This window comes from Trichoderma evansii, assembly GCF_050947405.1.
Source record: "Trichoderma evansii strain SZMC 28006 chromosome Unknown GGI43scaffold_4, whole genome shotgun sequence".
Taxonomy (NCBI): Eukaryota; Fungi; Ascomycota; class Sordariomycetes; order Hypocreales; family Hypocreaceae; genus Trichoderma; species Trichoderma evansii.
In genome coordinates this window covers 1195170-1219830 of record NW_028145202.1, presented here as the reverse complement: position 1 = coordinate 1219830, position 24661 = coordinate 1195170, and the positions used below count along the sequence as shown (strand labels likewise).

The 24661-nt window shown below is 48.3% G+C and overlaps 7 protein-coding genes and 2 non-coding genes across 9 annotated transcripts; 4 read left to right on the top strand and 5 right to left on the bottom strand.

Moving 5' to 3' along the window:
- The first annotated feature begins 259 nt into the window (after positions 1–259).
- Positions 260–3379, top strand: GGI43DRAFT_398205 (and other transporter-domain-containing protein). Its single transcript, XM_083205199.1, has 3 exons — positions 260–1022; positions 1440–1709; positions 1820–3379. The coding sequence occupies exons 1-3, from the start codon at positions 907–909 to the stop codon at positions 3165–3167; spliced, it is 1734 nt and encodes a 577-aa protein (XP_083063379.1). The 5' UTR covers positions 260–906; the 3' UTR covers positions 3168–3379.
- A 1135-nt stretch (positions 3380–4514) lies between these two features.
- On the top strand, positions 4515–4969 carry GGI43DRAFT_381234 (uncharacterized protein; the record flags this gene model as incomplete). The annotated part of the gene is made up of 2 exons (XM_083203091.1): positions 4515–4878; positions 4938–4969. 2 exons carry the CDS (start codon positions 4515–4517, stop codon positions 4967–4969), a joined length of 396 nt encoding a protein of 131 aa, XP_083063378.1.
- Positions 4970–7530: 2561 nt separating this feature from the next.
- Positions 7531–7623, bottom strand: GGI43DRAFT_t64. Its single transcript has one exon. It is a non-coding gene; the product is annotated as a tRNA-Cys (tRNA).
- Positions 7624–7682: 59 nt separating this feature from the next.
- On the bottom strand, positions 7683–8152 carry GGI43DRAFT_398197 (uncharacterized protein). The gene has a single exon (XM_083205198.1). The coding sequence runs from the start codon at positions 8094–8096 to the stop codon at positions 7851–7853; it is 246 nt and encodes an 81-aa protein (XP_083063377.1). The 5' UTR covers positions 8097–8152; the 3' UTR covers positions 7683–7850.
- GGI43DRAFT_t63 lies at positions 8047–8134 on the bottom strand. The gene has a single exon. It is a non-coding gene; the product is annotated as a tRNA-Tyr (tRNA).
- A 1070-nt stretch (positions 8153–9222) lies between the features above and the next one.
- Positions 9223–10813, bottom strand: GGI43DRAFT_291482 (uncharacterized protein). Its single transcript, XM_083201397.1, has 3 exons — positions 10639–10813; positions 10069–10174; positions 9223–10001 (listed from the first exon to the last, which is right to left on the bottom strand). The coding sequence occupies exons 2-3, from the start codon at positions 10070–10072 to the stop codon at positions 9376–9378; spliced, it is 630 nt and encodes a 209-aa protein (XP_083063376.1). The 5' UTR covers positions 10073–10174; positions 10639–10813; the 3' UTR covers positions 9223–9375.
- A 3836-nt stretch (positions 10814–14649) lies between these two features.
- GGI43DRAFT_291527 (uncharacterized protein) lies at positions 14650–15601 on the bottom strand. Its single transcript, XM_083201399.1, has one exon. It carries the CDS (start codon positions 15517–15519, stop codon positions 15025–15027), a length of 495 nt encoding a protein of 164 aa, XP_083063375.1. The 5' UTR covers positions 15520–15601; the 3' UTR covers positions 14650–15024.
- Positions 15602–16554: 953 nt separating this feature from the next.
- GGI43DRAFT_291502 (MBOAT, membrane-bound O-acyltransferase family-domain-containing protein) lies at positions 16555–19149 on the top strand. The gene is made up of 4 exons (XM_083201398.1): positions 16555–17251; positions 17338–17939; positions 17996–18857; positions 18926–19149. Exons 1-4 carry the CDS (start codon positions 16996–16998, stop codon positions 19030–19032), a joined length of 1827 nt encoding a protein of 608 aa, XP_083063374.1. The 5' UTR covers positions 16555–16995; the 3' UTR covers positions 19033–19149.
- Positions 19150–21299: 2150 nt separating this feature from the next.
- On the top strand, positions 21300–21666 carry GGI43DRAFT_381229 (uncharacterized protein; the record flags this gene model as incomplete). The annotated part of the gene is made up of 2 exons (XM_083203090.1): positions 21300–21547; positions 21645–21666. 2 exons carry the CDS (start codon positions 21300–21302, stop codon positions 21664–21666), a joined length of 270 nt encoding a protein of 89 aa, XP_083063373.1.
- Between the last annotated feature and the right edge of the window lie 2995 nt (positions 21667–24661).

Sequence of the window (24661 nt, the reverse complement as noted above, 5' to 3'; positions counted from 1 at the left end):
TCCACCCTCCCAGGCCAGCCCGTGTGGGGCGCGCCATGCTAGTATTGATGCTAGTACTCGCGTGTACATACATCGGTACAGAGCGCTGCAGGCAAGGCCCGCCGCCCAATCAGCGCCGCCCAGCGCCATGCTGGACCTGCTGGGCCGGTGCTGGGCGTTGCTGCTGATCGCTTCCTGTTCGCCTCTGGCCCGTTGACCGAATCTCACTCGCCCGCCCGCACCTCTTTTCCTCCCCTTCTCTGCTCGTCTGCTGCCACATCTGGATCGCCGTGCTGCGCGCAACACGTTTACGGCCCACTAAATCGCAGCTCCAGCTCCCGCGCCCAAGGGCACAATTCAGGGCCCTTCTCGAATTGCTCTTCCCTCCCCGCTGGCCTCGTCTCGTTTCGTCCCGTCTGGCTCCATCTGCACGCCGCGGAAGCTTCAGTTCAAGCCTCGTCGCTAAACTACTGCCTGTGCTACCAGCTAGCATTGCGCCGCCTACGCTTACTCGCAGCGCTGCCCTTCTGCTCGCACTACTCGCTGTACCGCTGCCCGTTCGATTTGTGTTAGTTGGCTCTCTTAGTGGTCACACTGCTAGCGCACTCCGGCCGGCGTCCAACCCTTGCCTGTCGGCTGTCCCCCCCATCTTTTTCCCACTGAGTCGCTGAGGATATTACCCACTTCTCGCCCGTTTTGCGATTCCACGCCTCTTGCCTTCTCTCATACGACCCGTTTTCTGTGATTCGACTTCGACTTCTGATCAACCATCCTCGACCGTCCTCCTTCGCCCGACACGCCGCCTGCGAAACCGCTGTCCCGGCGACCCGCCATCATCGAGCCTTCACCCTCTTTTGTCGCCGTCCGCGAGGCGAAGGGCGTCGCAACGCCTGACAGCCCTGGATTGATTTCTCACCCGCCGTCACCATGGCCATCGCCATGGGCTGGCACAAGCCCGACAATGTCGCTGGCTCGTCGGCGCCAGCGATCATGGTCGGACTCTTTGTCGCTTCCGGTGGCCTGCTCTTTGGTTATGATACTGGGTAAGCAGCTCTGCGAAACCACCGACCGTGAATGCGATCCTCAGCCCGCCGCCATCGCCCCGATTGTTCCAATCCCTGCTATACTTGCTGTCGTCTGCCCCTGTGCTTTTGTCCGAGAAACGAGAAACGAGAGAAGGAGAAAGAGAAGGAATATCTTTTGGATTTTTTCTGAGGGTTGGAGTGACGATTCAACATGTGCTGCACCACGGGCGTTCGACATCTTCATCGCAAAATACCAGTTTTTATACGATGCGAGATGGTCGGAAGAAAAGTATTGCCATTATTGTTGTAGTGGCATGGAAGGATATATGCATGGCTGTCGTTTCTCGAAACCCCCAATTTCTTCATGCATCTAGCCTGCTCGCATTCGCACTCGATATACAAACATTGAACATCGACCGCTGACTACTCTTCTAGGGCAATTAATGGCATTCTCGCCATGAATGAATTCAAGGAACGATTTGGCACGTGTAAAAATCAGCCCGACAGAGACGACATCTGCGCCAAGGACTCGGCCCTCATCGTCGCTATTCTCAGCGTAGGCACGGCAATTGGAGCCCTACTCGCCGCTCCCGCCGGTGATATGCTTGGTCGTCGACGGAGCATGCTCCTCGCTGTTGGCATCTTTTGTATCGGCGCCATTTGCCAGGTCTGTGCCGAGGCATTACCAGCCTTGTTAGTCGGAAGGTGGGTTTTTTGTTCCATCACCAACGTCATCCTCTCCACCAAAGCTTGGGTCCGCACTTGGTTTTGCGGCCTCTTCCAAATTGTGCAATATAACTGACATTTTCAACCAGGGGCCTGGCTGGACTCGGTGTTGGTGCCGTGTCGGTTCTTATCCCACTGTATCAATCAGAAATGGCTCCAAAATGGATTCGTGGTACTCTGGTTTGCGCGTATCAGCTCTCAATCACTATAGGGCTCCTAAGTGCATCTATAATCAACATTCTCACCTCCAAACTCCACTCATCGGCCGCTTACCGAATCCCTCTTGGTCTTCAACTCGTTCCCGCTCTCATTCTTACCGCTGGTCTTATTCTCCTCCCTGAAACTCCCCGATTTTTGGTTAAGCAAGGCAAGAAAGACGCAGCCGGTCTTTCACTCAGTCGTCTTCGACGCCTCGACATCACTCATCCGGCTCTTATTGACGAACTCCAGGAAATAGTCGCCAATCACCAGTACGAATTGAGCCTGGGCCCAGACACATACAAGGAGCTTTTTGTAGGCTCTCCTCATTTAGGACGGCGAACCTTTACGGGATGCGGAATCCAAATGCTTCAACAGCTTACTGGAATCAACTTCATCATGTATTACAGCACTACGTTTTTCGGCGGTTCCGGCGTTGACAGCCCCTATACCAAGTCGCTCATCATCCAAATCATCAACGTTGTATCTACATTTGTCGGTGTCTTTGTCATCGAGTCTTGGGGTCGGCGAAGGCTGCTCATTGTAGGCGCCATTGGTATGGCTTGCTGCCAACTGCTCATGGCATCGTTTGCCGCCGCCGCTGGCGAAAGCCTTAAATCAGCCTCCGCTACGATACTCATCGTTTTCTGTTCCATCAACATCTTCTTCTTCGCTGCCTCCTGGGGTCCTGTGGCATGGGTTGTAACGTCGGAGATTTATCCTCTAAAAGTCCGAGCAAAGTCAATGTCTATTTCGACCTTTTCTAACTGGGTGCTTAATTTTGGTATCGGGTACAGCACGCCATTCATGATTGGTAGCGGTCCGGGTACTGCTGGTTTTGGAACCAAGATTTTCTTCATTTGGGGAGCCTTTTGCATTCTCGCAGTTTTCTTCGTATGGGCCATGGTCTATGAAACGAGCAAAATCAGTCTGGAACAGATCGACGAGATGTACGAGCGTGTGGACCATGCCTGGAACAGCAGACAGTTTGAGCCTAGCTGGAGCTTCCAGCAACTGCTTGACGAAGGGTGGTCGGCTAGCGCACAGCCTCCACCGGATCATGAATTACAAACAACACCTTCACAATCAAGTGCTGATACCACGCTTGGTGATTCAAACTCAGTCACCATCCACATGCCTCACAATGGTCATGGCGATGGCAACGAAATAACGACAGCGTCTTCGGATGAAAACAAAGAGTCTATACCCACCATGGCACACGTCGATTTTAGCTACTAAATGGCCTACCTCAACTCCCCTCTTCCTTCTTCTATAAAGAGCTGCGTGTCGTATTTATATCCCGCTCTCTTATCTCTTTGTTCTTACCTTTTTTCCGACATACACAGGAGGGGAAGGCTATTATCACTATCGAAACCTTTTTATGTGACATGTGAATATATCAGCGATGGAGTTATTGATGCAACGGAGTTTTTGGTTTTTTTTTTTTTTTTGGTTTCTGATTTATTATTATTATTATTACCTTATTCCCTATTCGGGATATTATGGGATTGTTTTGGGTATATGGGTGTGGGTGCATCAATCTTTTTTTAAGTGTCGAGGGAAACTTGGATTTTGGAGGTTTATTGGCAAAGGAAACCCTCCCCGGCTTTGGTTGTTTTGGGACATCTCTGATTAAGTTGCATGTGGATATTTTCGGGGAGCTGTGGACGCATGGGGGCGTTTTCTCTTCCCCCCTTTTCTTTTTCTGCCAGCGTCATGGCCAACTGTGATTTATGGACCCGTGAACTGCTTTTGATTAAGCCCACGGGCAGAGAACGAACTGGATTATGGATATTGCATGTTCAAACTGCGAAATACCCGTGTCCTATGTAAAGACATTTTTTCTTAATTCTTTTTTTGGTATGTTTTATTATTATGGCGCTGAAATGGTCTTCTGTGAGGGGAACTGTGTGTGCACTTGATTGTATGCATATGAATCAACCAAACTGGGTGGTTTGAAAAGGCTTAGGTATATCTATAAAAAATACACAATATACGCATCATGGAAAGATTCCTCTTGCAAAGAAGAAAGCTGTGAACTTGAAGAGAATCTCGGTTCTTTGTCTGCTGATCGATCAAATTGCTAGTAGCCTCGAAGAGACTTTTCGTTCATTTGAGTTTGAAAGCTTGAATGTAGTCTGCTGCGTTGCCTCACATCTCCCAAACGATATTGTTTGCCTAGACAACGAGACTCATATACCAGAGAATCCAGCTCTCTATATCAACCAATAATGTAAACTTTCTGAGCATCCGTTGGACGCTCTTTCTCATTCACTTCTGTGATTTGGACAGCTGGGAAATTATAACCAAGCATCACATAGCAATATGCAGCGAAATAGAATGGAAGGGGCAACAAAGGAAGGTTTGCGAGACGCGAGATAAACACAGCAACGCTGTATTCTTGATTTGTATAAACCACGGCAAGGCGCCATGCCTGAGACGTCTGCTTTTTTAGCAACAACCCCAAAGAAAGCGATCTTTATGTTTACTGCACAAGTATCTACAACGTAAGAGAATAAACATATCTCGATACAAGAAACCTATACAACTCCTCAGCCCAAAAGAGTCGCAGGGAATATCTCCAACATGTCAAGTCAAAGTCCCAGCAATGGTGGTGATGGCAGCAATACCAGGGCTCCCAACCTTAGGAAACCAACGCCCGTTGAACGGCTCCATCCTATTCTCTTACGTCTAATCGAACGCATGGGCGTCATGCCCGAGGGAAGTAGGGCGGCCATAACGGAGACGCAGCTGGCGCGCGCGGTGGCGCATGCGATAACGATGATGCCGGAAGACGAGCAGGCATACATGGTTTCGCACATAATGACGGACGAAGAGATTGCTCAGCAGAGACTCGATAGTCTGGAATTTCAAGATTTGGAACGCCGTATTGAATTCTCTGCAGACGAGAGGCGGCTTCTGCTGAGGCCCTCTCCTGAACCGGAAGATGGTAAGGATGGAGATGGAGGTAACAACAATGATGCTGATTTATGCATCATCTGCTACAAGGGAAGCGAGTTCATGCTCCAATGCGGTTGTAATTACTGCTACCGCTGTCTGAGAGCGTGTATCCGCACGGGCTTACGCTTTGAGAAGGATTTCCCTCCACGTTGCTGCAGCCTTTTTGACGAATCTGACATCCGTTTCGCACAACGACCTGCTCTGGTCCATCTATTCCGTCAATTATCGGCCGAGTACATCGTGCCCGTAAACCAGCGGCTGTACTGCCACGACACCAGCTGTTCTTCGTTCATCCCTCCAGCGGCAATCGAAGCTACCGCTGTGGGCACGTGTCCGTTGTGCTCGAAGGAGACTTGTTTCAATTGTTGCAGTAGATCTCACAGAGGGCTACCTTGCAGAGAAGAGCAAGACGAAGAGCCGTTCTTTGACATGATGGATCAAGAGGGGATTGTTAGCTGCCTAAAGTGTGGTGTGCTATTAATGTTAAGAGACGGGTGCAACCATATAACGTGAGTACACGGCATGCTCTGGATCTTTCTTTGCTTTCTCTCTGGCGTCTCTCTATCCTCCCTCCTCTCTCCTGTTTCCCAACCCTCCACCATGTCCTTTACTCGTAAGATGGCCCAAGTCTAGCCAATTAACTTTCTCGTATCATAGATGCAAGTGCGGTCAAGAGTTCTGCTATCTCTGCGGCTTCGGATAGAAAACGTGTGAATGCCCCAGATACAATGCGTTTCATCTTTTAACGCCAAACAGACAGCGGCCTGGAGTAAAACCCAGTGCTCTCCGCGGATGGGCAGGCCAGTCAGAGGGAACACGTCGAATTCCACAGTTGAGATGTGATCCCAGCAGCGAGACTAAGCTAAGAGCGATCGTGGATAATCTTGTACCTCCAAATAAACCAGCTCCTGTGCGTCCAGCAACTCCGGTAGAAGGAGATCGGCGAGAACGACCAGAAATACAGCGCCAACCAAGCCCTCAACAGCGTCAATCAAGCCCTCAAAAGCGTCGACAACAATTACAGCGGCTTCTACAGCAGCTTCAACAGCATCCGCAGCGCCGACAACAAATACAACTGCTTATGCTGCAGCTTAAAAATCATCCGCAGCGCCAAGAACAACTACAGCAGCTCATACGGCAGTTTGTACGGCATGACCAGCTTCTACAGAATCAGCAGCATCGACAACAACCGCAGCAGCTTCCACAGATTCAGCAGCTTCCACAGACTCGGCAGCTTCCACAGACTCGGCAGCTTCCACAGACTCGGCAGCTTCCACAGACTCGGCAGCTTCCACAGACTCGGCAGCTTCCACAGAATCAGCAGCTTTTACAGACTTAGCAGGCTCTGCAGTTTCAGCAGCTTGTAATACAGAGTCAGCAGCTTCGACAACAACCGCAGCAGCTTCCACTGCAGTTTCAGCTTCAACAACAACCACAGCAGCTTCCACTGCAGTTTCAGCAGCCTCAACAGCCTCAGCAGCCTCAGCAACATCGACAACAGCCTCAGCAGCTTCCACAGCATCAACAGCCTCCTCTCCCTATTCCACAACAGCCACTCGTGAGCAATGAAATGCGCAGCAACATGAATGCTTTGACCCCAAGCGGTTTTGGCGAGAGGCCTCTCGTGTATGGTCCCCCCCGCACAGTCCGCCGGCCTATTGGGTACATGGGGCCAGTAACTCATTATCCAGCTGCTCATCTTCCTCAACAGCCAAGGGTATCTAATGCAATCAATTACGAGCCCCAAATGCAGCCCCTCCAGGGAAGAATGTACCATCCTCAACTTAATCAACCTCAATTCCAGCAGTACCCCGTTGCAAGTCTACAACACAATTGGGCTGGAAATATATACGTCATGGGTTCAGAATACAGTCCCAATCAGATATTTCAACTACAACAACAGAACTTAATGGTCTTACAAAGAGCGGACGCAGAGGAGAGGAGGAAACGCAAAGCAGAGGAGGAGGAAGAAGAGGAGAGGGGTTTTCCCCTAGCAGTACAAGAAGAGAGGGGAGAAGCAGAACTCCCCAGAGAGGGAGTAACGCATCAACAGGGCCGAAGAAGGGACAGAGATGACGAGAGGACACATGATGGGAGAAATCCGACTCAACGACCAGAGACTTATAAGGAGCGATTAGAGCGGCTGGGAAAAGAGCTGAAACAGCGATTCGAGTTACCCCCGAGGCAGTAAAGGCGAAATTGAATCAACTGGATAATATGTGAGCATAGTGTAAGAGTAGCTTTTAGTTCAGATGCTATTCAGAAATTAAAACAGCGGTCTATAAGCACAATGACATTGATCATCTTGCAATTGATATTCTTTACTCTTTTGTCTTTTTCTATTGTAGAAATTCCTTAACCCAAAATTTTTTTCTTCTACTATATATTCTTTTGATTCTTTTTGTTGTGAGAGGATGAGCAGGAATGCTTCTCGCCTAGATATCTTGTCAAGTATAGAAAATCATCAGAACTCGCGCATTACAGCGTCTCACTCACCACTGTTTGATTAGCCGTTTTCAGTCTGAATAGATATCAGACTAAGCATTTTCTACAATTACATTCAAACCCAAATTTGACAAGGTAAAGCGAGCGACGATGATGGTTTATATGAATAACAAAACAACTTTCAAAAAAGAATTGCTTTCGGGAGGCGGAATAGAACCGCCGACTTTCTGATGAGATGTTACAGTGTCCATTGCAGTCGGACGCCATGACCCAGCTAGACCACCCCAAGTCTAGCGCAGTGATCTTAAAAACTGTGCTAGTTGTACTAGCGTGACTGTGCTTTAGCTTTATAAAGCCAAATACCGCAGTTAGGGCCCATTAAGCGCAAGTCACTCCCGCCGCTAGAGAGAGTAGTATGCCAATTGATAGTCATTGTTGCATTTAAGCATTAGCGCTTAACTTGATATGGCGCAATGCACAGTTTAATTTTAAGTGTTCGCACAGTAACTTGGAGGATTATTCAGCGTGAACTTGCGAAAGATGTTTTGCTGAATAAAAAACATGGCTGCAAGGGGTATTTAAGCAGGGAGATTGCAAGAAAAAGAATGAGGAAGGGGAACAAAAAAAAAAACTGGAAAGCTGCGAAATTTGCAAATGAGATATGTAATAAAAAAAAGGACAAAAAATGTAACTCTTCTCCGGTGAGATTTTATCTCCGGGGACGGAGTCGAACCGCCGACATTCTGATGAGATGTTTTCCATTACAGTCAGACGCCATGAACCAACTAGACCACCCAGAGGTAGAAGAGTTGACAAGAGGCTAGTTATACTAGATTATATGTCTTACATGGTGCATCTTTTTCTTTCTCTTTGTCTCGGCCATTTCTCGCTTTTTCCCCCCTACCCTACGTTTAAACTGACAAAACTGCATCTTCTTTGAAAAAAAAAAAAAAAAAAAGCCAGCAATCACACTTCTCTTCCTCCTCCCTTGCATACAACATACATACAACATACAGGAGGCAGCCAACTAGAAAATCAAATTGACCAGTCATGAAGCTGTCCGCAAAACGCCACAACTGCCGGTTTGTCTTCCCGCTGCAGATGCATCCATCCCACGCCCAGACTGGCAAATACTAGGTACATTGCCTACAGTAGAAAGCTGTAAATGTACCTAGGTAGGTAAAGCTCCCTTTTCTGTTTGCTTGTTACAACACCTCGAGCGGCTGATGCTCCACCGAACCGCTCTTTCACGCATCTGGACCCTCAGAGGCGCTTATTATATTAAGGCCCTACCACCTTAGTACATTGTAACCGTACTTATGCACTACTAGTATATCGTTGAACTCCATACTGCTAATTGTATGCGCTGCGCAGCGGGGAAAATTACCATAAATCTTCCGATTCCGCAACAAGGAACGGTCTCTTTGCTGCCTTGGCTGCTACGTTATGTTCAGCTCTCAGCTCCAGTTCTGCTGACCGGCTTTCCAATGTACCCGCCTTTGGGCATTCGGCCGAACAATGTTCGAAACCGTCCTCCGCAGGGAGGGTCGTACGCCACCTCTGCCTCGGAGAACAAGAAGCGGCCGATGTGATAGCCGCCCCTCTCGGCCGATGCTATGCCTTGACTAGAACGATGCATGAAGCAAGCCGGCCGGCGAGCCCATTCAGCCATATCATGCACATGCAGGTGGCCCAATTCTTTTATTCTGTTGCCAGTCGCTAAGAGCCCGTTCATGCGAAACCTGGAGCAAAAACAAAATAAAAAAAGGAAAGATCAAAAAGTTTCATTGCTACTACCTCATTCTCGGTGGCCATGATGGTCTATATGCAATCAACTTCCTATTGTAGATCCCCTCCCCTTTCCTCCCGCATCCAGCAAATCAAGTAAACCAAATCCTATCCATAAACTCCTGAGCGCCTGGTCGGTTTTTTTTCTAGTGTAAAAGCAAAGGCTTGCCGTTAATGCGTGTGATATACAAATGTGTCCGGTATCACTCTCGGTGCGCGCTCCTCGTCACAATAGATGGTGGTGAGAGCATCATTACGGAAATGATCTGGGAGGATTGGCGCGCTGGAGCAAGTGCTTTCTAAGAGTGTCCAGCTCCGAGTCCAGCCCTCTCAAATATTCACGGTCTCCGTATTCTTCCCTATTCAGCTTATATCCAGAGGTCCGATGACCCTCACCAGTCGCCGCAGTCTGAGCATCACGATTCAGAGAGTATGGGTTACCGGAATCTGCCATGGGTTGGATATCTTCCATATTCTCTTCTTCATCTTCTTCCTTGACTTCACCGCCTCCGGATTTCTTTGACTTGGGGCTTTTGAGGCGCTTTCCATCTCGTCTTTGGGCCACTTTGCGAGATCCCGATGGAGATGATACTTTTGAACTTTGCCGAGACCGTGATCGGTCGGTTTGGTTGGTGTCACCAAAATCGGAAGTGGGTGATGATGCGGAATCCGCCGCATCGTCATGTGCGTAGTTATTTCCCCATCCACGCTCCAGCTGCCTTTGGAGTCCAGACTCTCTCATAATTTCGTAAAATGTAGAGGCCATATTGCAGGAGACTGGGTCTGTATCCATATCCATATTTGATCCGGCGGGCTGTTCGTATGACTTGTCAGACCTTTCTCGTTTAGACCTGGACTGTGTCCGTGAGTCTCTGGAATCTATCGAAAATGTTAGATACAATTTTAGAGCCCACTACTGACTACATGTGAGTGAGTGTCACCATACCCATCAGTATAGTGGAGGAGTTGATGTAGGTTGTAGGATCCGCAAGATATAATGGCTTTGTTGACAAAGGTGATGAGGAGATCACGATATTTAATAACAAGGGTTTCTGAAATTTGGAAATGGCGAAAACAATTCAGTATTTGGCAAGTGAGAGTGGATCGACAATACATGAATTGTGTGGCATTACTTTCTCTCTCTTTCTATACAACTTGGATAGACGAGGGTCTGCAATGTGGTTCCGACGCAATATTTGAAAAAATGAAGTGGGAAGAAGTGCACTGTGGGCCACCTTGGCCTTTGGATGAAACGAAATAGATGCGAGTGTAGGATATATAAGTGCAAAAATTGTAAGAAGGAGTAGCCTATGGCTAAAGGCTTGTCATCCGCTCCCGCACTGAGGGTGTGTGGTGTGCGTGCGTGTGGTCGTAACCCATGTGACAGCAGCAATAAACGTGGGTCTTGGCATCACGGAGTTTGATAAGAGAATAGAACAGGCAAATACTAATGGCAATTGTAGAACCAAGCCAAAGCAAGGATGATGGGTCTGTAGGAAGAGGAGAACCAACGTACATGCAACTTGGCGGACCGGTGTATCGTACACGGTCTGATATTGCAACACACAACACTCGAATCGGTGATGCAGCATGCGATACTCGCTGGCGGCACCTGACCACAATCTGGCGGGTTGAAAAGCTTAAAAACTCTGTAAGCGTTGATGAAATTGAGCAGTGGTTTCAAGTCGGAGCAAATAAGATATGAAATAGTGTAAGTCGTCTTAGCAGGTCTCTTCTCTTGGTCTCAGTCGTGCGAGGGTTGGTGGTGCAGGATGCCAGTTGGCGGGCGATGGATGTTTGAAGACACGGTTAAATCTCAAGAGACAAGACAAAGTCCAAGTCGGCTGGGTACAAAACATAATTAGCTTCGGCCAGGGGGAGTTGATGGCAGCGTTAGACCGCCATCAAAAGGGTAGGCGGGTTCGGAAGCTTCGATCAATGTGCCGGGGGGTCGCCGCATCCAAGGCCAAGGGCAAGATCTACCTTTAAGGCAGTCCCACAGAAAGAGGAGGAAGAGTTTATTATGTAGAAGCAGCCATCTTTTCGCACAGGTTTTTACACACCCATCAGTCATACGAAATAGCAGCAGCCATAGTGGCGGCGGGAGTTGCTAGTAGAAGCAGCAGCGGTTTAGCAGCATACTCAAACTGAGAGACCCAGGCGCCCAGACAAGGGGCCTGGTATAGCATGAGATGGACGAGATTGAAGTGGGTATCCAGATCCACGACCTGCCTTATCGCCGTCTGTCGGTGCGGGCGAGAGCAAACGCCGCCATCGGTGATCGGGCGTGGGCGGAGCGGCTTGTGGCGCCATTGGATGCTGTGTCGGCCAAGCTGCAGCGGACGAGACAGTGGATGCTTGGATGTTCAGGCGCTCCACCGAGCGAGACGTAGTGCCGGCGACACCCACCAGCGAGCGGCACAGAGTTGCGATTGATTGACGGTCAACGTCAACTGGACAGATATGTTAGTTGGGTATTGTTTCAACGCGGGTTGGCCAGTCGGGGTCATACAGAGTCAAGGTGTTAGTGATACAGCAAAATGCAAAAGAACGTCTTCGCTGGCGGTGCTACATGCCCGTCCCGTGTCATGACCGCAGTGGCAACGGGCAAGGCAGGGAACTTAGATATTGGATGGGTTTGCCGTTCAGCCAGCCAATGTAGTCCCTGTTAGGCTGCATCTGCGGCACATCTCGGCCGACGCCTGCGCACGCACCACAGAAAAGTATCCGAGGAGGTGACAATGACGATGGTGAAGACGATGGGAAGTTGAGCAGCGCCAGAGACAATCTCAATGGTGGTACATGGGCCAGCAATTACCAAGGCAGGTACTACTACTACTGCCAGGTAAGGCATGTACGACATACTGGACGTACAGTTGGCATCGTGTGCTTTGCCAGAGTACGGATGACGTCGACCCGCCAGCCCACATCAAATTTGGCTCAAAAGCTCGTGTTACTTTAAATTTCACTGGGGACCGTGTTGAGCGCGAGGGATTGATCAATCAATCGATACATTCATGCTATCCTATACGAAGAAATGGCTGCTATTCTGTTTCAACTGAGCTCGCCAGTAGTTGCTGAAAAAGGCATCTGCAGGTACACGCTTCCATTACCAGTAATGCCAGAAGCTGCAGCATGTGCGGCAATATTTATTTGTCCCTGTACTCTGCACTCATCTAGGTACCCTTGCTTGCGGAAGCAAAAGATGCTGGCTGATTTATAATTTGTCCATCCTTTTTCTGAATACGCCGAGTGCTGAGAAATAGCTGGCTCGCCGACCTGGGCGGATTGGGGAAATAGCCTGGTCGCTGCAGTAATTAGCATTAAAATCCTATTCATAGAAACCAGCAGCGCCATGGGTGTTAAATAGAATCGATATTAAACACGCGATGACTAGCAGCCTTTAGCGAGTCGATCGCAATCCGCGGCCAAGCCATGAATGAAACTCATTGCCAAGGTCGTTGTTGGCTTGAGCTTCCCATTAAGAGCCCGGCTTCAGGGCCAAAGCTAGCGGCGTTAGCGGCGCGCTTGTCCACTTCCTCGGACGGGCAAGCGGCGGCCGCTACCGAGCGACAGCCACTGAGGGCTGTTGAACAACGGCATTGTTCGATGACAGTCACATGCAGCCATGGGGCCACTGGCCCTTGTATGATATCCGCCGTGCATTCTCTGCCTAATAGTGGCTCTGCTGCTGTAGAATAGAAGATATCCAAAAGACTGCTTTAGTATAACATGGATGATAGTACTGTTGCAGGCCACAAGCAGTACAAGTAAAATGTTGGGCTGGCATCTTGTCCAACTGGCGCCCCCCAGTCATGTCCGTCTCATCGCCAAGTTCCTAGCATAGCACAGTATCCATAATAGCCATCAGGATCAAGCTGAGGGACGTTTTATTTGCGGTCAACCGAAAGAGGGCGGAGATGACTGCAAACAGTTCACTGCCCAGTCCCTGGCAACCATCTGGATGCTACCCACGCTAGTAGCGCTACTACTGCCTATTCTTGTGACCCATGGATATTAAACAATAGACCTTACAACCTGTCAAGCAAGGGAGCGCAAGGGCTTGCCCAAAGATCTTCAAGATCCCTTCCGGCAGCTCTCCACCCAGGCCACCATCAAAAACCCAACACCATCGCCCCAGCAGCCGATTCGTGCTCTCTATGGCGCCTCTGGATCAAACGCCGAATCAACACATATAGAAACGGCGGCCGACCGATCGGCCATAAGACCATCAATAGCGTATACGGCCAGGTCCCCAATTAAAACTCCGACAAACTTCCATCCAGGCCCAACAACACCCCCCTTGCCGGGTACTTGTATATATTGGTGACATCCATCCGATGCAGGCGCGGAGTAGGGCCGCCGACAATAACATGTAACAGGTAAGCTTTGAGGCGGCAGAACCCATGTACATACTCTATTCAGTGCTGCTGGGAACATGTCATCTGGCCTGCATCTGACCGTGCATGTGGGACGCTGACGATTATAGGCGGCTATATGGGCGTTAATCCTGCCACAATCTTCCTAATCTGCATAGTCGTGTACATGTACCCGTATAACCCGTACAACCCGTACATATATCAACTTCTTTAAGCCAACGTATCTATTTATGGTGCTAACCTATGATGCCATATATAGCAAAGCAAATCCCAAAGCGGCAAAACTGACATTGAAAATAAGCAATAGCGATAGTAGCTTGTAGCAAGAATGCTGGTATACTATGAACAGCCTTCCAAAGAACGTATTTATAACCGTTGAACCTTGCACCGGACCCAGTATATGCACGGAATACCAATCCGAAGAGCACGAAAGCGTGGAGCCGCTCCGCATATGGAAAGGCCGGAGCTCAAAGAACAATGGGTGTTGGCCGAGGCTCCTCCCTGGCCGTGGCCCCAGTCCATCGGCGGTTGTTTTGGGTGGAAAGGCTGCCGCAAAGAGCTCCTACTAAGGAGTCCCTTTGCTTCCTATTCGTCACCGTTGGCCCATGGTTGACCACCATGTTGGATCCTGCTGTACGGACCCCAAGGCTGCACGAACCAAAGATTATACGCATTTCAATTTTATATACGCAAGACACGATTGCCCGATTTGTTTCAGCTGCTCGAGTATTTCGGTTCGCTTACGAGGCAAACGCCTCGGGCTGTAAAGCATAAATCCTTCATGAGAATGGGCTTTCGGCGAATGCTTCACAGGGCCCGATGGGCTAAAGCATTACGAATATCGTCCAACAGCCCACGGCTAACGAAATGCAGCTAAGAAAGGAATCATCATTGGGGGCCTTTCACGCAAGGTAAAAGGGAGAAAAAGGAGACTTGTCTAGTATAACCTTTGAGCCGGTAGGTCCCACAGCAGCTCTGCTACAGTGGAAAAAAGACAATAGACCACACACCACACGAATAGCTCGAATATCGCACTCCTTTTGGATTCACTTGCATCGCCAGCTCGCCTTTTATCACGCCATGCCTCGTAATCTCGGACGTAGTGGCTCTCCTGCCAGAGTTACGCCCACACCATCTTTCGAGAGAAAAAGGAGAAAAAATTCTGAGAAATCCTGTTTAGATCACTTGATCGATATTCGTTCCACCGAGACATGTCTCCGCCATTTCTTTAAACTTTACATGTGTTATTCCATCTCAAAACAGGTGTAGATTCCCAGCGGAGCTTCGGTTGCATCCTTCGGCCAACTATGATACGTCGTTTGGTTGATACCAGGGGTAGCGACCCAACGGGTGGTTGAAGAAAGATCAGAGCTCCAATCATCTTCAATATGACCCGGATTATGCAGCTAATTCCTTGATATTGCTTGTCTGATACGGTGTACTGGTACAGGTCGGCGATAATGAAAGCGGACAAGAAGAGTATGGAGCTAGAGGAGCACAATGTACGGCCCCATGATTCATATTCAGTAATAAGATACGGTCGAACCTGACCACGAAGAGTTCGGCGAGCCAGCTGTCGGCGTTTCCCCCATCGAGGGCTCCGCTTGCATCTGAATCTGCAGCTGCATTTGCGGTTGCAAATCTGACCCCAGTGGTACCGAAGCCGTTGCCCGATGCTCTTCCATCCCAGGAGGGGCGGGGAGCTGCTCTCGAACCTCCGTCCGCTGAATCGTCATCGGTGTTGGGTAGGGGCTCCTGGCGCTCGGCCTCGCAGCAGCAGGCCGCTCAAATGGTGCTTCGGATCTGGGCATATCATCCTTGCAAGCGTCAAGATTCGCCGTGTGATGGATTTGCAGTCCAGTACACCCTTCCATGGGGGACCAATTGAACGACGAAGTAATCTCAAACGGGCTGCTGTCCGTGACTGATATGGTGGCCTGGACCGTATCGCAGTACTTCATCTTGGCCCCGAACACTTTGGCGCAGTGGACGCAAATGGAAAGCTTGACTTCACACATAGTATGGATGTTCTTGACGTCTCGGCACCTGGGCTTTTTAGAGCGAGATAATTCTAAAGTGCTTGATTCTGATGCGTTTTATAGCGAAATGGCAGGTCTAAGGTTGAGTCAACAAGAGCTTTTTCTATGCAACTGGAGATATTTTCAAGAGAGGTGTGAAAACGAAGGGGAGAGTGATGGACGATGTCGACGCTGGCGGCGTCGCACGCCTGATGCAGGGCCTGGGCAAACACTTATTTCCTCCCTCAGCCTTCAGATTTTCGACTGGTACAACCTTAGGCCGCATACGAGTGGCTCAGCCATTTAAAGAAAAAGAAAACCTGGCAAGCTCTGAGGGGCAGTCAGGCCGCCAGCCGGACTGCAGAAATGCGAGGATCCGATTCGTCCTTTGTCTGATTCACTTGACGCCTCATCAGGGAGGGGGAAGCTCCAGCAGGGCGAAGCTTAAAAAAGAGAGCGAATATGTTGGACCATCGTGCAGCGGATCGCGAAGTCACGCTCTGGGAATACAATATATGGCACCCCTCGCACCAGCGTGACCTTTCTAGCATGCCGGCACATTGGTACGCTTGATGCCAGCCTATCTGTCTCATCCTAACTGGCTGGTTGGCGTGTCGCCTCAGCCTTGCGGCTTGTGCAATCCTGCCAAGGGCAGTTTTGGAGATATTGGCTGCGCGATCATTTACTGCGGTTGTTGTATTTTAATTTGAGGGGCCAAAGCTCTTGCTTGAATCTGCTAGTGGCTGTACTTCGTATACATCGGTGGAATTGTGCCAATACGAGCCACATATGCATGTAGTCGAGTGCCGCTTGACGTGATGATACAACTGGGACTCGTGAGCGGGAATGATGGCCCCTTTTGAGCCTGGAGAAACATCTATTGGTGTCTTCTGTCAACCACTGTTGCAAGTTGCGTCCTTGCTGAACAGTGCATAAACTCAGCGCAGCCAAATCTGTGGTGCGTTTTATGGAACGCGAAAAGAAGGTAACTAGTGAATGGGGCTATTTGCACTATCGCCAGATAAGATAGACCCAAATGCCAGTCGCCAGCACCCATGCTTTTACAACTTTATTTACCTTTTCTCCGCTTAAGGACTGCAATCATACTTTGAAAATACTAGTCCATCGCAATCATGACATGGAAATGCATCGTTTGATAGGGTAGGCCAGCAGTGATATGCAGGAGCAAATATCGGGATCAGGTACGGACTCGAAACATGGAGAGCCACCTATTAGCTACCTATTGTTAGCGGCAGCACCAGCTGGGCCGCGCAAATCGTGGGGCCGAGGATTCAGGGGCCTCGCTTGCTGAGATGCTGCCCCACCCGGCCGCTGATTCTCTCGAGCCTCACGAGACAACGACAGCTTGCAGGTCAGTTCAGAGCCGCGACCGTTTGCTGCTTGTCCATTTGCAACCTCACGTCCAATTAGGCCAACATGCGCTGAATCCGTCTTGCGCGACCCAGACCAACCACCATGGGTGTCCTTACCTACCTGAGCAAGGTCTACGACCTCGACACGCTCGACACCCGATTTACGAGCCCATCTTCCGCTCCATACCAAACAGTCATCGATGCTCGCGGCGACCCGATCGCAGAGAGAGAGGCTGCAGCCAAAGCTCGAAGCTCAGCGCCGCCGCCGAAATGGCGCACGCCAGAATTCTTCCTCTACTACCTTGTCTTCATTGTGGTTGTCCCGTATATGTTCTGGATAGCATATGATGTCTCAAAACGTGAGAAGCGCCCTCCCCTGCTTGCATATTGCCACGCAAGCGCCATATCGATATACCCTCATCGAGACGCACTGACAATCCAGCAGCTTCTGACCCGAGGTACCCCAAGTACGAGAAATATCTGTCTGAAGGATGGATCCTCGGACGAAAGATCGACAATTCCGATGCGCAATACCAGACGTTTCGAGGCAACTTCCCCATCTTGATGTGCCTTTTGGTATTCCACCCGCTGCTGAGAAAAGGATGGGAATCTGTGTATAAACCATCGGCGCGAGGCGCAAGAGGATCGACGAGACTGGACCAGCGCGCTACATTTGACTTTGTCTTTGCAATCATCTTCATTGTCATCTTGCACGGCATATCTGCCTTCAAGATCATCACTATCCTCACGATCAATTACCAAATCGCAACTAAGCTGCCTCGGCACTACGTCCCTACGGCCACATGGATCTTCAACGTCGGCACGTTGTTCGCCAATGAGTTGACCATGGGATACAGGCTCCAGCTCCTGGCCAATTGGGTTGGCCCTCCTTGGGGACCGCTGGCGCATTGGGGCTACTACCTGGATAACTTTGGTGGAATCATGAAGCGCTGGGATATTCTTTTCAACATTACCATCCTGCGACTCATCAGCTTCAACCTGGATTACTACTGGAGTATCGATAAGCGCCATGTCAACACTCTTGAGGTAAGCTCGTTGTCTTCCCCTGCATCCAATGTGCTTGGTCTCTAATAACACCCAAGAAGAAGGGATTGGATCCCGCTAGTCTTTCCGAGCGCGACCGAATTTCGATCCCGGCTGATATTAGAGATTTCTCGTTCCGAAACTACCTGGCATACGCATTGTATGCGCCGCTATATATAGCTGGTCCGATACTGACGTTCAACGACTACATTTCTCAGGCCAAGTATCGCGCCGCGAGCATCGAGTGGCCGCGCACCATTCGATACGGCATTCGATTCCTGCTCGTCCTCCTCTCTATGGAGCTTGTCCTACACTTTGACTATGTTGGCGCAATTAGCAAAGCAGCTCCCGTTTGGAGTGATTATACTGCTGCCCAGCTCAGCCTCTTGTCCTTCTTCAATCTTCACATCATCTGGCTGAAGCTGCTTCTTCCCTGGCGCATGTTCCGCCTTTGGGCCCTAGTGGATGGAATCGATCCCCCCGAGAATATGGTCCGATGCGTGAGCAATAATTACAGCACGCAGCTCTTCTGGCGCGCCTGGCACCGCTCGTATAACCGCTGGCTCATCCGCTATATTTACGTACCGCTCGGTGGTTCTTCGTTCCGTAGCTGGGCATCTTCGGCCAAATCTGTCATCACATACCTTCTCGTTTTCACGTTCGTTGCCCTCTGGCACGACATTAAGCTTCGTCTCCTCATTTGGGGTTGGCTTATTGTCATCTTCATGGTGCCGGAATGGACGGCCGCTTACCTCTTCCCGAAGAGGAAATGGGAAAATCGTCCTACGGAGTATCGTATGCTCTGCTGTATTGGTGCGGTTGGAAATGTTCTGATGATGATTTCTGCCAATCTGGTTGGCTTTGCGGTTGGTTTGGATGGATTGCAGAGCATTCTTAGCAGCATTCTTCATGATTGGTCCGGTAAGTTGAACCAATTACATTTTTATTGAGTGCTTTTTCATTTAACTAATTTACGGATGATTTTATAGGAGTTTTCTTTATCCTCACAGCATCAATTTGTCTATTTGTGGGGATCCAGATCATGTTCGAGATTAGAGAATCAGAGAAGCGGAAGGGAGTTACGATGAAATGCTAGAGAGGATATCTATAAAATATTTAGCATTAGAAGATAAGCGAGTGTTTTTTTCGTTAGAAAAAAAGGGCTATCTGGTTTTGTTCTGTTTTGTTAGACTGGGTTTCTTTCATGGTGATGCTAGGTAGACGTCTTAGGTAGAGTGTTACGTCTAAATGAGCTGGCCTCTTCCATGCTCTGTTGTATATATCGGATCAGGATTGTCAACAGTATATCCATGTGCTTGGCTGGGAAAGCTATAACATCTGTACCTGAGAAGTGCAATATCTCATCTTAAACGCTTGGCCATAAAACTCGGTTTTAGCACTAATGAAACGCGCATCGCTGGGTCTGCATTTAGTAAACATTGATGGTACGCTGCAACGACTTTAGTTAGGCCGTGAACTGGCCCCCAAGACGTCAGCTTTCTAACTGTTAATGGATATATTTTGTGTATACCATTATCTCATCTTGTATGAGGATGATCCTCTCATCGAACTAGACAGTGAGTTCAGAGGAATTTCAGAGTCGTATAAGTATATCCCTTGAACCCTCTCACTTTACCTCTAAATGGTACCAAGACTGACTCAATCAGCATTTAAATAGACTGCATCAAATAGATAAAGATTTAACATATATAGAAGTTATCGATTATAATTCGAGATTTAGTGAGTTAGTTTCACTGACCATTGCTCGATGATACCTCTGGAAGTCCCAAGCACAAATGTACCGGGAGACTTCAACGCCTGAATAGGAGAATCAACAACATTCACATCCCTTATCAACGATATATTATTAATGTAGAAAAGCCTCTGTAACATTCAATACCCCACATGCCATCAAGTTGATAGGCCGGTTAAGCATAAACGTCACGCTATTGTGTCGCTAGATCGCTGCACTCCATACGCATGTAACCCTTCGCTGTAAATAGAATATAGAAGCGACTATGCCCTTATTGGATTGGCCAAATTATCCTGGAAATATATGCATAATACAGATGGAATGATTGTTGGAGAAGGCGCATTTTGGTACAGAGACTATTAGTAAACTCTTCACATATCGGCCCTTTATAATAACACACGCAATTACTACTCAATATGAGGTTTCTGCTGCCTTTTTTCTGACGTGAGATTTCTGATCCATTTGATGTTCTTGTTTTTAATAACACCCGCTCAATTCTCATCAGAGTGTCATTGATGCCTTTCGTAAATGCCGTGATTGCCTGTATCAAGCCGAAACCCCCCATGATGCACATATACCAAGAGTCAAATATCCCTTTAGGCATATCGAATGTTCTGGAAAATAGCTGCCTAGATATTCCTATTGTAGTATTTTAGTCCCTTAAAGTGATTATTTAAATTCGGCTACGTTGTTTAATAATCGCAGCAAAGAGAGGCGATACCCACATGCAGGAATAGCTACATGTGTTTGATACAGCTGCCCAAGCCTCAAATCGGACTTTTAAGCAGGCCTCAGCTGAATCCTTCTAGTAAACGGACTTTATATGTGCCTTTGGTATGGTTTAGTGATGGGGTATATAGTTGTAGGATTATTGATCGCTATACCAGCTCAAGTGTGCAGTACAAGAACATTGGACCGAAGATGCCGATCTACCTTGCCAATTGTTGGGAGTTGTGAGCTCATTTTAATTGGCTATTGGCAACTTGGCGTCTTTAGAAGCAAATATGTTTTACTTTCTGAATTATAGCGGCATATTATATTGCAGTTCGATTTTGCCATGGCTAGTATTGGTAAAATAATAGTTCCTAGTTATCAAGGTAGCGGCAAAGCACTCCTAAAAAGCCCACAATGGCAATAATACTGCATTGTGAATACTCATTATATTGTGTAAGCGTAATATAATTAATTTATCTGCTACATAGGGTGCAACATCTAGCCAATAGGTACTCAAACTGAGCCTTGCCAGAATTTGCGTGCTTGAAACTTATCATCTCACTGCTAAAAACATCCTACTTGACTCTTAGAAGATAGACTTGTGGGTATTACATTTCTAATCATCTGACTCTTCCAGAGATGGGTTACCCATTATGGTATAATTTACTCATTGTGGTGTATTTGATGACAATCCAACCTCCACACTGGATTATGTGCTGAGAAAGAGGAACTGTCCCATACTAAGATAGGGGGTGGGATAGAGCCTCTCGTTGAAGGATCACACTATATTGACATTGCTATACTCTCTTACATCTATAAATGTATATAAACTCGCTACCCTCCTCATCGATTTAGCATTTTTAGATCAATAGCTTTCACTAAACAAACTATCCACGATGTTTTTCACCAAAATCGTTATCGGCCTTGCCACTGTAGCTGGTCTGGCCGCCGCCGCTCCCACTCCTAATACCGAAATCCGTTCTCCAGCGGTCGAAGGAGGCCCCGGCTCATCATCTTGGCCCCCGAGCTGGAAGCGTAAAGAAGAGGGCGGCCCTGGGTCATCTTCATGGCCCCCGAGCTGGAAACGTGAGGAAGAAGGTGGCCCCGGATCTTCTTCCTGGCCCCCAAGCTGGAAGCGCGATGAGTAGTTAAAAGTACCTACTTTATAAGGCTGTAAGTTCGATATCTGCTCGACAATATCCACGTTATATATATACATGTAGCTAATGATGGTCTAATAGACACTGGAGGAATTTCGGGTAACTTTAGTGTCCTCATTATTATACTGCTACTGATGTATCTGGCAAGCTATTCTCGTTTCAAACCAATAGCGAGAATAAAAATATACGAACGAACAATGATACAGATATTCAAGATCGATTTTAGTCTACCTGTAAATATAGACAAACATCTTCATGCAACTTCCGCTCCATGATAGTCGTATATTCTTAGATTGATTTCAAAAAAAATTTTTGAGAGAAGGGGGGCGGCATCTATCGTAAAGGGAATATCTTCCTACATCACTGTGACTACGATAAATTAATTTTTGCGCTTAATATATAGCTTCTGAAAGAGGTTGGTATGTTGATGTAGTCCACTGGCTATGAGACGCCTAGCTTCACAGGGGTAAGACTGCGTGAACTCTCCGAGGAGGCTCAGGTTCAGTGTTATACCCACAACAGCAGTGAACCACATGAAATAAGCTTCCTTAATAAACCTAATTGTGAAATGCATCAAGTTAATAATTTAGAAATGTGCATCTGGGTAATTGTTATAAGCGGACCGGCGCGATAGGATTAAAGCAGATACACAGCGTATGAATATTTCATCAAATGCTGGCCTTGGCAATTCTAAGGAGTTCATCAAAAGGAAACGTTATGCGACAGCCCTAAGGCCCTCTCCATATTAAGGGACACAAGAGCACCTGCTAGAAAGATACAAAGCGCGATGTTAGGTAGAAATTTAATATCAATATCTATACCCGGATGCCTCGTTATGGAAAGGTTATTTGATGTTTTCTATGATATCGTGGAGATCAGGCATGTGACGGCTGTTATAAGCGGACATTCAGCATTGACGCCATCTGGGCTTTTTTTTCTCCCTTGTGCGATGATCCCATCGGCAGCATGCAGGTCATCCACTTCTGGGCCACCGATCTTGTTGATCACTTTGATAGTGGGGAGGTGAAATGGGGGAACAATGGGGCCATCACATTGGGGGTTTATGGGAATGAAGTTTGTCGGATAGGCGGCGCGTTTGTCGTTTCCGCAGAGAAGGGAGCAGCCGTACCATCGTACGAGCGCTGTTTAGCAGCATGCCCTAATAATATCATATTTATGCTGCCTGGAATTTGCTAGTTTGCCAAATGGGTCGATTTTCTATGGTAAAAATACCAATCGCGTGAAGCCCACTCCACGAAATTGGGTGATAAAACGCTATCAATGCTAGAGCTTCCCCATAATAAGCGATGAGAGGATTTATGGGTACCGGTACCATATCAATCCAGGCTACGAGTCCAGAAGCCATCCCCTATGAAAGCGACTACTTTTGTACTTGGATAGCACGTCTAAAGAATACGTAGATAAGACAGAACAGGGGGAAAACATGGATTTAATAGCAAGTGTGGGAGAAGCGTGTACGGAGAAGTTGCTGCGCGCCCGCGAGCAGAATCGAGACACGCTAGCTCCAATACCCTGAGGCTGTGCTGAAATATCAATGTCAATCGGCTGACCTACAAGTAGGGGAAACAAGCTTTTAATCAATCTCCGAGGATTGATGCGTAGACGAGCAGAATCGCCCAGAGTTTGCTTTGTTTTTCTTAAATAAGAAAAAAAAAAGGAGGAGGGGAAATAGACGAGCTGTCGCTAATATGTTTGGCGGAGCCGTTAATGGCTGGTAGAAGAAATACGGAGCCAAGGCCCGCCGAAATGAAGAGTCCACGATACCCCTGCACTTGGTACCGCCATAGCCACAGCTCAGCTGGAGAAAAAAATTGGCAGATTAGTAGACCAATAATATTGGAGCGCTGAAAGCAATTGAGCTCCAGGATACATGCCTAGCCCACAAGAGACTTTTGGCAAGGTGCTGTAAATGTACGTGCGTTACGGTCAAGTTGGCTTTTTACCTGATTGGCGGCCGTGCTCGAATCCAATGCATGGCATGGCTCGAATAGCCTCATGCAAGCTGACCACCATCTTTGAGATGCTCACTGATAGCAAGCAATCAAAAGGATACGAAAAAGAATAATTAGGATGAGCTGTTGTATCCAAGTAGAGAGAACACGTCGAACATTGTGACCGTTCTGGGCCGATACACGCACCGGATCCTCGTAATGCTAGTAATATCCGGGTTCTTTAGCGGACCTTGGCCCACGCCCCGTATTCCAGGTACGATCGGAGATGGCACTGGACATAATTTGCTTTGCGGCGCTTGGATGCTAAAATTGGAGTTGTCGTCTTGCCGGCGCCGATAGTGCAAGCCACCGACTTCATTCACCTGCATCCAGAGCATTGGCTGCGGCACCAGAGACTCAGATGTAGCTTTACCGGCAATGAGGAGTACCTGTACCTGAACCGGCAACGAGGCTATAGCTAGAGTTAGCACAACCTGGCGTGCTTTGGAGAGTAGTAAGGCATAGCTATTTACATGTAGCTACTAGGAATCCGGATAGGCGTGGAGGTTGCAAATATTGGGCACAAGACATGTAGTTTTGGCAGGTAGTAGAGTTTGAGGCTCCTTTCCAAGGCATAGGCAATGGCACAACCGATACAACGTAGTACTCGGATGGTGACTGAGCCGTTTCTGTCTGATTTTTTCATGCCATCTCTAATGCTGGCCCGGCTGTACTAAAAATGTAGAGAGATCGGCGTGTCTCGACTGCAGAGATCGGGGTTTGCTGCTGATCATCGTCTCCGACGTTACCCACTAGCAGGCTCGGATGGTAGCGCGGGTTGAGCTGGTGTTGGGCTGCTCCAGTGCACTTGTGGGCAGCCGTGTCTCACTCAATTGCACTTCAGATCTTAGACAAGGCTTAGCAGCTGCTATCTAAGCTGCACGACAAGACTTGGATGGCTTCAACTTGGCTTTGTAGCAGAATGAAGAGAGTTTACAGCCATCAATATAATACACTCGTATTTAGCATCTACTTGCAGATACTTGTCGTGTACTATTATACAGTAGCTCTGCTATTTTGGAGGCATCACGAGTCTGCGCTTAGCAGCTCGGGCAGTAAATGCACTAAGCTAGTGCCGGCCAGCGT

Excerpts from the sequence above, each read along its gene's own strand:
- GGI43DRAFT_398205 (XM_083205199.1), top strand. The coding sequence starts at position 907 with ATGGCCATCGCCATGGGCTGGCACAAGCCCGACAATGTCGCTGGCTCG. Across the intron at positions 1,023-1,439 it reads CTCTTTGGTTATGATACTGG|GGCAATTAATGGCATTCTCG; the intron begins GTAAGCAGCTCT and ends CTACTCTTCTAG. Across the intron at positions 1,710-1,819 it reads CCAGCCTTGTTAGTCGGAAG|GGGCCTGGCTGGACTCGGTG; the intron begins GTGGGTTTTTTG and ends ATTTTCAACCAG.
- GGI43DRAFT_398197 (XM_083205198.1), bottom strand. The coding sequence starts at position 8,096 with ATGGAAAACATCTCATCAGAATGTCGGCGGTTCGACTCCGTCCCCGGA.
- GGI43DRAFT_291527 (XM_083201399.1), bottom strand. The coding sequence starts at position 15,519 with ATGTGTGAAGTCAAGCTTTCCATTTGCGTCCACTGCGCCAAAGTGTTC.
- GGI43DRAFT_291502 (XM_083201398.1), top strand. The coding sequence starts at position 16,996 with ATGGGTGTCCTTACCTACCTGAGCAAGGTCTACGACCTCGACACGCTC. Across the intron at positions 17,252-17,337 it reads AGCATATGATGTCTCAAAAC|CTTCTGACCCGAGGTACCCC; the intron begins GTGAGAAGCGCC and ends ACAATCCAGCAG. Across the intron at positions 18,858-18,925 it reads CATTCTTCATGATTGGTCCG|GAGTTTTCTTTATCCTCACA; the intron begins GTAAGTTGAACC and ends ATGATTTTATAG.